General features: G+C 45.7%; 1 protein-coding gene across 1 annotated transcript; it reads left to right on the forward strand.

The window, feature by feature from the left end:
- The first annotated feature begins 7,645 nt into the window (after positions 1 to 7,645).
- On the forward strand, positions 7,646 to 9,287 carry LOC102940283 (testis-specific serine/threonine-protein kinase 2). The gene has a single exon (XM_027817372.3). It carries the CDS (start codon positions 7,646 to 7,648, stop codon positions 8,738 to 8,740), a length of 1,095 nt encoding a protein of 364 aa, XP_027673173.2. The 3' UTR covers positions 8,741 to 9,287.
- The last annotated feature ends 2,389 nt before the right edge of the window (positions 9,288 to 11,676 follow it).

Below are 11,676 nucleotides of genomic sequence, written 5' to 3' on the forward strand. Positions count from 1 at the left end.
ACCCCCCCACACTCCAGCAGGGGCGCTGGTAGGAGTCAGTCCTTCAAATCACTCACACCAAGAGATTTTTCTGTGGTTACAAGTTCATAGCAGCTTTCCACCCGCCCTGAAGCTCAGTTTTTCCTTTAGACAGCTTGGGCCTTTGATCTTGAGACTCCGGGAACTGCTAATCAGTAGATAATGGTCCTCTCCTCAGAGCGTAGCTTCAAAAGGCTCAATTTTATCATAACTGGAGGGGGAAATTTGCATTCACCGCCCCCTAGATACTCCCTAGGAAAAACCATTTGATACTGTTTGTCCAAAAGTCACATTGTGCCACAATAATATATACACCATTCATTTACTGAAATAGATCCAAAGATACGTAAAACTTAATTCAATAAGGTTTTTTAAGGATTTTGCAGGAACTTGCCATATCTGTCACAGCTGGCTCTACACAGGTTTTGTGTCACGCCCAATATGGTGAAAGCTGTTAGTAGCTATGCCAGCTAGGAGTGTTTTGCCCCTGCCGGTGCCGAAGCTGACGTCAGTGTCTTCTTGGAACCAGTTCAGTACAGGATGTTTAGTTTTGTTGCAGTATGGACAGAATCCCCCAATCAGGTTTGTGTGTAAATTCGGTCAGTGTTCCTCCATTCCCAGCTGTATGAAATGGGACATCCCACAGTGCATTGCTGCATATGGTGCTGATTCCATTGGGTTTGTGTCCTACAGGCGTTCTCTCCCATGCTGAGGCACTATGGGATAGCTGTCCCGATTTTCCTAGAGTGCACTATTAAAAATACTACTAGGCAGCACGGAAGGTGAGGAAAGACACACAAACTCAGCTGTGATGGCAGGAAAGCTACCATTTGACACAATATGCACCACACAAGTTGTAACTGGTCAAGAGGGTTGTACCACTCACCAGTTACAAAATCATGGGGAAGAGATGTACAGACCAGAGTTATATAGCTTTCCATTGGTCTCATTCCCTTCCTCGTGAGGCATGGTTTGCTCAGGACTGTGCCTCCGGCTGATAGGTTGCAACCTTTGAATATCATGGTGTATTGGGAGGCAGAAAGGTCCCCTGGCTATTGGGCACGGACTCAGGAGACCTAGGTTCTATTCCCATCACTGCCACCTATTCATTGTGTGGCCTTTGGAGAATTTCAAGACCACTTGCCCTCCTTTGTAACCCACAGAGGGATCCAGGTATGAAAAAGGCCACAAAAGGGAATAAGGAATAAAAAAAGTGACTTCTCTTTTACGGAACAAGAGGTTTGTTATAATCATATATAAATAAAACCAGCATCTCTCTACCAAGCTATACAGCATACATTACAGTAAACCAAGGAAAGAGAAAGGGCCAAATCCTGAGCAATGGGACTCTGGGTGTAGGTAAAGCCAGCAAGATTTGGCCCTAAGTGACTATTAATCAGTGATGTAAATGCTGTGCCTTGGGACCTCAGTACATTAAGGGTATGTCTACACTGCACACGAAGTCTGATTCAGGTTTGAGCCCAAGTCCCGCTTCCATCTCTACACAGATCAGTCTGACTCAGTCCAGCAAGCACTCAGGACCTGGGTCCTAGGACCCTGCTAGGGGGGTTGGGTCAGAGTCCGAGGCCCACTGTGACTCAGGTCTAAACCCTGTCATTTTGCAGTGTGAACACAGTGGCCCAAACCCCACCCCCTAATCAGAAAGCCTGTGTAGCGCAGCAAGACCCAGGTCCAGCAATTGTAAGCCCAGGTTTATAGTGAAGTGTGGACACTTAAGCCTGGAAACTCTGAGTCCACAAGCCCAGGATCCACAGACCCACATTTACAATGCAGTGAGGTATTCCTTAAGGGGGCACTTAGACTGCCGCCAAAACTGGAGCCACAACATCAGAGGGGAGTCACCCAAGAGGGTGATACCCATGGAGAACAAAGTGGAGAAGAAGACCCAAAAGGCAGCCACTGCTAGAAAAGCAAGGAAAGAGGCGGCTGCTCCGGGGAGGAGGGAGGAATGTGTCAATTTCTTTGTAACTTGCTCACTTGTAATAAACAGCGTGAAAGAAAAGCAATCATCACTCTCTGTTGACAATACGCATTTTTTTCTCCTAATATTTTGGCAAAGAGCCATGATGGCAAAGAGCTCCTGTGCAGCTGGGCAGGAGACAGAGTAGGGCAGACGCTTGCAGAGGGACAGGATAAAGGCCTGAAGAAGCCATTGATTTACTTTCAGATTTTAAAAAGTGTTCTTTTCTGAACCTAGTGAAGCAACACGACTGAACCACCAAATATTAGTAAACGGCACTTTGCTGGGAATGCGTTCCTGGAAGATATCTTGAGTATATTGGTCATGTATCAGTGTGCAGCTTGTGTCAACAGTAGAGGCAGGAGGAGTCTAGTCTGGCTATATCCTTCCCAAGGCATTCTTTGTTAATACTTCACACTTGGTGCAATCTGGTCCATTGCAAAGACAAACTGATTCTGCTGAAATATTTTTACAAGGCCCAGTGATATGTCACCTCTGGCAGGGATGATTTAGCAAAGTCCACCTGAGGCAAGAAAATCATCCCCACTTCCCTGTAATCTAGTGATGGATTTTTTTAACATGAGCTTCCCTGCAGTGTGCTGCTGCTAAAATATTTATCTTCGTTAATAACAATGGTCTCAAAAGCCCTGGCTTTGACATTTTACCTTAGTGCACAAGGGTTTGTGCTGTCTAATAAATACACACCATAGACTTTGTGTGCACCGTGCATTCAGTGGACTCTGCATTCTCCCCAAGTCACAGTAGTTTAAGATCAAGTCACTCATTGCTGGCCCCTTTTAGTGTCTGATGTAATTCTTAGGGGGCTGGAGCGCCAAGATAGTTTCAAACATTTGTTATAAGCTACTTTAGTTGGCCGGTTTAATATAATGCCGGATTCTGCATCCACAACCAAGCCACATATTGCAGACAGGGCTTTTACCCATTCATAAAACTGGGTGTACTGTCACTAATGTAAAGATTTCATTATTCCAGCATGCCAGAAAATGATCATCTTTCCAATTATTTTATATCAGAATCCAAATACATATTTTAGCAATGTCAGAATTAAGATAAAATACATGCATTAAGCTTATGAAACAAGCAGCAAATGTTGTTCAGACATTGTATACACACTCTGTAGCTAGCTAACAATGCCCAGAAAAACTGTCAGTCAGTGCAAGCATTTAATTTAAATATTGGCCACTTTAAGTTTTACAAGTTCTTGGCCCCCCTTTTCAGCTGTTACTGTTTTGTAGTTCTTGCCCAATTGTGTGTTGTTTTCACTGTTTATACATTTTAGGCTGGTCTTGCTGTGTAATGTATGAAAGGTTCGTAAGTGAATGATCAAAGTCTTCCTTGAACTATGATGTAAATGACTGTAAAGTATTCGTGTGTGCTTGACTCATGATATCAAAGCAAATGTGACACGTCTCTGTGGTAAAGTATTGCATGCGGGTGTGCAAGTATAAGATACTTTAGATAGATAATTAATTTTTTTAGCATACACCTTTTCCTGTGTAGGCCTAGACCAGGGGTGAGCAAACTTTTTGGCCCGAGGGCCACATTGGGGTTGCAAAACTGTATGGAGGGCCAGGTAGGGAAGGCTGTGCCTCCCCAAACAGCCTGTCCCCCGCCCCCTATCCGCCCCATCCCACTTCCTGCCCCCTAACTGTCCCCCTCAGAACTCCTGACCCATCCAACCCCCCTCCCCCACCACTCCTTGTCCCCTGACCGCCCCCCCGGAATCCCCTGCCCCTAACCGCCCCCCAGGACCTCACCCCCTATCCAACCCCCCCCGTCCCCTGACTGCCCTGACCCCTGTCCACACCCCACCCTGTGACAGGCCCCCTGGGACTCCCACACCTATCCAACCATCCCCCGCTCCCTTACCATGCCGCTCAGAGCAGCAGGAGCTCGCAGCCCTGCCGCCAAGCCGGAGCCAACCCCATCGCCACGCTGCCCGGCAGGAGCAGCAGGCCACAGCCCAGGTGGCACAGTGAGCTGAGGCTGTGGGGGAGGGGGAACAGCAGGGAGGGGCCAGGGACTAGCCTCCCTGGCTGGGAACTCAGGGGCTGGACAGGACGGTCCCGCGGGCCAGATGCGGCCTGCGAGCCATAGTTTGCCCACTTCTGGCCTAGACTGAAAAGGTGCTAAGTGCTTGAAAATCCGACTGATTTCAAATGGAATTTGTGGGTACGCAGCAACTCTGGGGATCAGCCCTTATATGCCTGCGTCTGCATAAACCTCCCCACACTTTTAAACAGGAGATAGATGGGGAAGCAACTGGAGCTCTTCAGCATATCAGCTTTAATGGACAATGTTTGCAGGAGTGCACTTGCTTAGAGACTTGTTCACAAAAGGCTCCCCCTATTCCTTCCCCCACCCCCCACATACAGTTATCACCCTACAGAAACTCCTCACACAGGCCAGAAGAAGAGAGTCGCTGAAGTCAACAGCAGTTGGGAGTACTCAGGTTCTCGCAGGATTAGGCCCATAGATTATTTTAAATGGTGGAATCTGGACATTTCAAATGTTAAGAAGCGTTTTCTTCCAGCTGAATCGGCTCCCATCAAACTGGTGCATGCTGAGGTTTTGGTATGTTAGATGCTGCCCGTTTAGCCACAGGATAGAGAGCCAAACAGGGATAACAAAGGATGCTTATCACTCTGTTTTCCATATTTTTTTCCATAACCATCCTCTGATGAGATTTTGAACTTATACTCTAAACTTTTTCACTAGGAGCGTGGTGAAGCACTGGAATGGGTTACCTAGGGAGGTGATGGAATTTCCTTCCTGAGAAGTTTTTAAGGTCAGGCTTGACAAAGCCCTGGCTGGGATGATTTAGTTGGGGATTGGTCCTGCTTTGAGCAGGAGGTTGGACTAGATACCACCTGAGGTCCCTTCCAACCCTGAGATTCTATGATTCATTGTTAAATCAGAGGCATGGTCTGAAAAATCAGCCAGAGCTGATAGAATGTTCAGCAATGTCATATGGGGTAAGGTATTGCCCAGTTAAAGAGCTAACACAGTATCTGCACAGAGAAGAGTCACTATGTCTCGATTTTTGTTCTTGATTCAGACAAGACTGGTATAGATCGGGGTTCTCAACCTTTTTTGTTCTGAGCCCCCTCCCCCCCAACATGCTATAAAAACTCCACAGCCCACCTCTGCCACAACAACTGGTTTTCTGCATATAAAAGGCCGGGCCAGCGTTAGGGGGTAGCAAGCAGGGCAATTGCCCAGGGCCCCACCCCACAGGGGGCCCTGTGAAGCTAATTTGCTCAGGATCCAGCTTCAACCCTGGGTGGCGGGGCTTGGAACCCCAGGCTTGAGCCCCATGCGATGGGGCTTCAGCTTTCTGCCCCTGGGCCACAGCAAGTCTAATGCCAACCTTGCTTGGCAGACCCCCTGAAACCTGCTCGGGGGCCCCCAGTGGGCCCCAGACCCCTAGTTGAGATCCACTGGTCTCGAAGGCAAGATCCAAGGAAGGCTAGGGAGAATACTAAACCATCCCCTAAACTGATCAGGGAGAGTCAACCAGTGGACATGAACAAAAATGAATCACTTGACTAGAAAAGAGGTGTGGGGGGAAGCAGGGGAAGAGAGCGAGAGCGAGAGAAGCAGAGCTCAAACTAGGGGACACATAGGATCCAGATGTGGAGTGAGAACAGGAAAGTTCAGCTCAGAAGGCCAAACAGGGACATGGCTGATCTCATGCTATAAGATTCATTGATCTCTACGTAACCTGTACAATTTGCCTCCCCAGCAAGGTTGAGTGTAACCTTCGACACGGACATGGCTTTGCAATTTACATTTATTTACTCCCTCTCCGTTCTTCCTGTTGAACTAGCATACTGTATTTAAGCTAAATCAGAGTTGGCAAGGGTTTGGGGAGTTATTGCTGCCATCTATTCCGAGGGGAAGTAAATGATCCTTCAACCTATAGAGGAGGAGATCAGAATTGGGCATCTAGATCTAATTCCAGCTTGGAGTCTCAGTCAAGGGGTCCTTTCCTAGAAACTAATGTTAGCAAATTTGGCTGCAGTCAGACCAGAACATGTCCAAAGTCCAATGACTGTGGATCAGAGTTTGAAATGAAAAGGTAACAGACCCCGGAAAGGTCTTTAAAATACCGAGAAAGAAGTGTTTAAAAATGACCTGCTCTCAAAAATCAACTGATCAATTTCCTTTGCAAACTTTCACAGAAAAATTCAGCCATCCTGTGGAATTAATTACAAAATATTTCAAACCACATCTTCCTTTCTGAGCTAAGTAATCAGAGGAGTGAAAAATCAAGCTTTTAATGGAGCCGTGTTTCAACCTAAATCCTGTTTACAATCTAAACTATGAACCCTTTCTCAAGCAACTCTAAAATTGTGCTTTGCACTTTTATAGCATAGTCCCTAATATCAGAGGATCTCAACCCTCATGACAAACATCATAGTAGTTTGGCCTCAACAACCTCCTCATATAGGAAAGTAGTGTCATCTCCAACAAGGAAGGATGATCCAGTGGTTAAAGTGCTAGCCTTGGACACAGGAACCTGGGCTGACAAACTTCTTGTGCAAGTCACTAAGGAAAAGGCTTGTGCAAGTCACACAGAGGCTATCTATAAAATAGGGATAATAGCACTTCCCTACCTCACAAGGGTGTTTGTGAGGGGGGAAAATACATGAAAAGATTCGGAGGCACGCAGTTATGATGGTCCCAGGTGATGGGGGCCATAGTAGATGGATTTCTACATAGATTTTACAGAGGAAGAAAATGAGGCAGGGAGAGATTAATGAATTTGCTCAAAGTCACAAAAGAAGTCTAGAGTTAGAGCAATGCCTCTCACTCCTGCACTTCCACCACAAGAATTATAAACCGGGGCCTGACACACGAGGCTACAACACTGTTTTTACAAGACCTGGATTCAAATACCGGTAAGATTCCATGTTCCATCCATGACCGTTGCTCAAGTCGGGACTGCATCACCTGGTCTGGATGTTTACACAGAGCAGCCGTAAACATTAGAAATAATTCTCTTGGACTTCCCGTTTTTACTGGCAATATTGATCACATTCCATGCAAAGAAGCTTTATCCAGTCCCACATCTCATCCTGGATCTCCTGTCACTATCAAAACGCGGACATGGCCAAATCTGAATGCCTTATTTTTCCTTCCAAATACACAGCTCTCCCTTCATTCTCTGTCACGGATAACACCACCCCCTTCTCCTCTTGTCCACTCAGGCTCATAACATAAGGACCCTCTTTGATTTTTCCCTCTCCTTTGCCCCATATATCTACACTGTATCCAAATCTTGCCTCTTCTTCCTCCATAAAATATCAAGGATTCAACCTTTTTCTGTGTCTCCATACAGCTAAAAATCTCTTCCAGGCCTCCTTATCTCCCTTCCCTGTCCAGCTAGTTTTGTGGGAAATAAGTCATATTTTATACATTCAGTCACCACCAATATCAGCTCTGCTTTATGATGTCATATGCCCACATCACATATAAAACAATGCTAAGGGTTCTACATCATCCAACTAAAGAGAACTAGGGTATCTCAGATGACCACCATGGAATGTACAAGAACAAGCTGTTAGCGTGTGTGATGCACAGTCAATTTCAGTTTAGAAATCACTTGTTGCCTCTGGCACCATGGATGATGCTGCAATCCTTAAAAAGAGAGGCTATGTCTTGGGAATCAATCTGGGAGAAGGGTCATATGCTAAAGTGAAATCTGCCTACTCTGATAGACTGAAATTCAACGTGGCTGTGAAGATAATCAACAAGAAAAAAGCTCCTCATGACTTCCTGGAAAGATTTCTCCCCAGGGAAATAGAGATTCTGGCCAAAGTGAATCACCGTGCAATTGTCAAGACCTTTGAGATTTTTGAGACATCTGATGGCAAAGTCTACATCGTGATGGAGCTTGGCGTACAAGGAGACTTACTGGAGTTCATCAAGAGCAGAGGGGCCATCTCTGAGGATGTAGCTCGCAAGATGTTTCACCAGCTGTCTTCTGCCATCAAGTACTGCCACGATTTGGATGTAGTCCACAGGGATTTGAAATGTGAGAACCTCCTTCTAGATAAAGACTTTAATATCAAACTGTCAGACTTTGGCTTTTCCAGACGACTGACTCGAGATGAAAATGGCAAAGTTATTCTCAGTAAAACCTTCTGTGGTTCTGCTGCGTATGCAGCCCCTGAAGTGTTACAGGGCATTCCCTATGAGCCTAAGATTTATGACATATGGAGTCTGGGTGTCATTCTGTTTATAATGGTCTGCGGATCAATGCCTTACGACGACTCAAACATTGGAAAAATGCTAAAGATTCAGAAAGAACACAGAGTGCACTTTTCCAACTCCAAAAGCTTGACAGTTGAGTGCAAAGATCTTATTTACCGCATGCTGCAGCCAGACGTGGCTCGGAGGTTGCACATAGAGGAAGTTTTTAATCACAAGTGGCTGCAGACTCCAAAACCCAGAGTTCCTTTGGCAACTTCATTTGTAAAAGAGGGAGAGTGTTCTCAGAATCTCAGAGAGTTGAAGTCAGAGCACAGACGGGAAATAGAACGCTTGGGGGAATCTAAGACAGATCGACCAGATTACAAAACTGAGTTTAAAGCAGTGCCCAGATTGGAAGCAGTAGCGGAAGCAGAGGATGCCGTTCCCGAGGAAGAGCAAGCAGAAGTTAATGATCTTACAGATCACATGCAAAAAATAGGGATAAAAAATGGTGATGATTAAAGGGTAGCCAAGTATTTTATCTAGCCCCCAAAAGACTAATTGACAAGACTATGAAGTGAGGAGTATGAAAAGGGACCAAAGCAGAAAGATGTAAAAAACAATTTTATGAATTCTTTTAGATCTCTATATCGGTAGCAACGTAGCTGAACAATCCATCAATAAATCACTTACATTCATAATAAAAGTGTAAATGTAACCAAAGGAATATTTTTTTCTCCTAGTCAGATCTGGTTGCAGAATGGTGTAGGCACTGCCACAATACCTGGCTTCTTTTGCTACATGTCTCCTGTCACTGTGAAGCTGTTATGAGATCTGTCATCATTTTGATGTTTGGGAACTCACTGAGTTGTAGCCAGCCTCTGACAGCCTGTTCCCTAAAAGAGTGGAATAAAAAGCTATTGTCTCCTTCCATTAATCATATCTTTGAGCTGGTTCTCAGTGCCAATTCCTTAAGTCATCTGAAAATGCATAGTTGGACTTGGAAAGACCTCATGCTTCTAAGCAGGTCAGCATGGCCAGTTCTGCCCACACGGGTGAATTCAGGCTTGACAAGACCTAGGTCCACCAAAACGCTATGGGGCTGCAACTGTGTTTATGTGGCTTTTATGCAGGCAGGAGCTTAAAGGTACATTTTGACACACACTTGCTTATCTCTACTATAGCTACATGAACCCTGTGGGGTTTCATTTTTGATGGGGTCCATCAAATCAGCTCTGTTGTTTCGTTCACAGGGGGTTGGAGGTAAAACACCCCCTGCGTGCTCTGATGGAGGCTTGGCTTTGCAAAGACAAACTTCTATCTGAATAGCCACTCCCTCCCAAGCTCTGGAATGGCACCTCGAGGGCACCTCTTTTCTCCCACCTCTTTCTGTACTGTGGGCTCCCCTCCTGCAGTTTGCACCATGGTGAAATGTAGGGGAAAAAAACCAAGATTGAATTCTGCAATTTACAAAACAATTGCACGGGAGTTTCCCTTTGGGCTGAAAAATCAAAGGTTGCCTTTGGTCAAGATGGACAGCAGCACAAGTAGCTGCAGCCTCCCTACCCCAACTCTGCCTATGCTGACAGCCCTGACTGTCGAACCAGGTCTATAGAACCAGCCAAGAGATTTTTATTGATTGATTTTTACATCATTCCCATGTTCATTTGGTCCTGAACGTCGGCCTTCTAATTGGAATTATTCTGCCACGTTTCCTAGTTCTGTGCAAAGCTGTTCCCATGTAAGGCTTGTCCCATTTAGCTTGCATGTAAGGATGCAGCAAGTCTTGCTTCACACAGGATCTCACACTAGCCTAATTATTTTAATGTAATGCCACCTAAGGGGTTTCCTGGCAAAGTGGGTTAATGCTCTAGTTTCATCTCTGGGGACCCAGATACCCAGCCTGATTAAGGCAAGTGTAAAGAAGTCAGATGGGTTTACTGTAGGTTTTACTATCCACCCCACCGAAGCATTAATACAAGGTCTTCTAGTACTAGTTCCCCTTTAAACATTTCAGCTGGAAGTATTGCATGCTGTGGACGTGGTTTTGTAGACATTGGAACTAGAGTTCCAAGCACGTATTAAAAAGGGCTGACGGAGGCCCAGAGGGATGTCTCTGAGAAAAGCAACGCAGGTGAAACCTGGATAACATACTGCACTAGATCGCTGCCTCTCTTTCATAAGAATGAAGAACTCCCCCAAGCCATAAAAAGAGAGAGTGGTGAGGAGGAGGTGGAAGGCAAGTTAGAACCACTGATGCCGTTCCAATGTCCAGAAAGGCACGTTAGAGATGGCAGTGATGTGCGCTCAGACTCCAGCACATACACCCATTACTGCTCTGTCTCTCTCTATCCTCTGTGGATCTTAGACGTTTTTCTGTTCTTGACAAACTACTGAGGACTATGCCAGGGTTAGCCAGGACCTGCACTCAGCTTGGACTTTTGGTTCTTAAGTACTGTCATCCCTCATGCTGGCAACTTCTCCCTCTCACAAAAGCAGCTTACGCTGTGCCAAAACAATTATGCTAAGTATCAGATCCTCTCCAGCATTCCTTTGACTTCCCCAGAGATCGACCTGATTGCAACCTACATATTAACGTAGCACTTACATGGCACTTTACATCTTCTGAGAGCTTGTACAAATGTTAATTCATTTGCACAACATCCCTGTGCAGCAGCCAAGCAAAATCACCCCCACTTTGCAGGTGGGTCAGCTGAGGCAAGGAAACCTGAAGGTAATCACCCTGGGTCACACAGCAAGTCACTGGCAGAGGTGAGATTAGAAATCAGGTTTGCCTGGCTCCTAATCCCAAATACAAGACACTAGCTCAAAATGCCTTTAGCTCCAGGGGCAGCCCACCACAGAACTAGTCTATTGAACAGATTTCTCTCTGGTTACCGAACCTGGCTCTGTAGAAATGTTGGCACAGTTGGGGAACAGCATTCTGTTCCTCTCCGACTCCCTTGTCATGTGTGATATTGACAACGACACCTTTGTATTAATGTAGAGCTTATCTGGTCTATCCTGCAGTGAGCTGCTTCAGGCCTCTGTATCCACTGGCTTTCTGCTCATCTTCATTGGAACATGTTTTACATCTACACACAGCCCCTTGGCAGTCATTATTCAGGGAGTTGCTAATGGCCCTAGCTTAGTCAATGACTCCCAGCCCCTATTTCAGTTCCTTCTGGTTTAGAAGATGAATGATTACTTTGAGATGAACACAGAGAAAACAGAACCATTGCTGATCATCCCTTCCCAGCACCGCTGGTCACTGTCATCTCCTAAGAGATCTAAACTGTGTAATATTGGAGGCACCTGGGAGGCCATATTGATCAAGCGGTAAAGAAATGAAGGTTCATTACCTATAACTAGAGTTCTTTGAGATGGTCTTTGTGCATTCACATGCCTGGGAGGCGCTGGCGGGTCCAGTTCAGACAGTGGAACCTTTTCATAGCAGT

This window comes from Chelonia mydas, chromosome 15, assembly GCF_015237465.2.
Source record: "Chelonia mydas isolate rCheMyd1 chromosome 15, rCheMyd1.pri.v2, whole genome shotgun sequence".
NCBI classification, from domain to species: Eukaryota; Metazoa; Chordata; order Testudines; family Cheloniidae; genus Chelonia; species Chelonia mydas.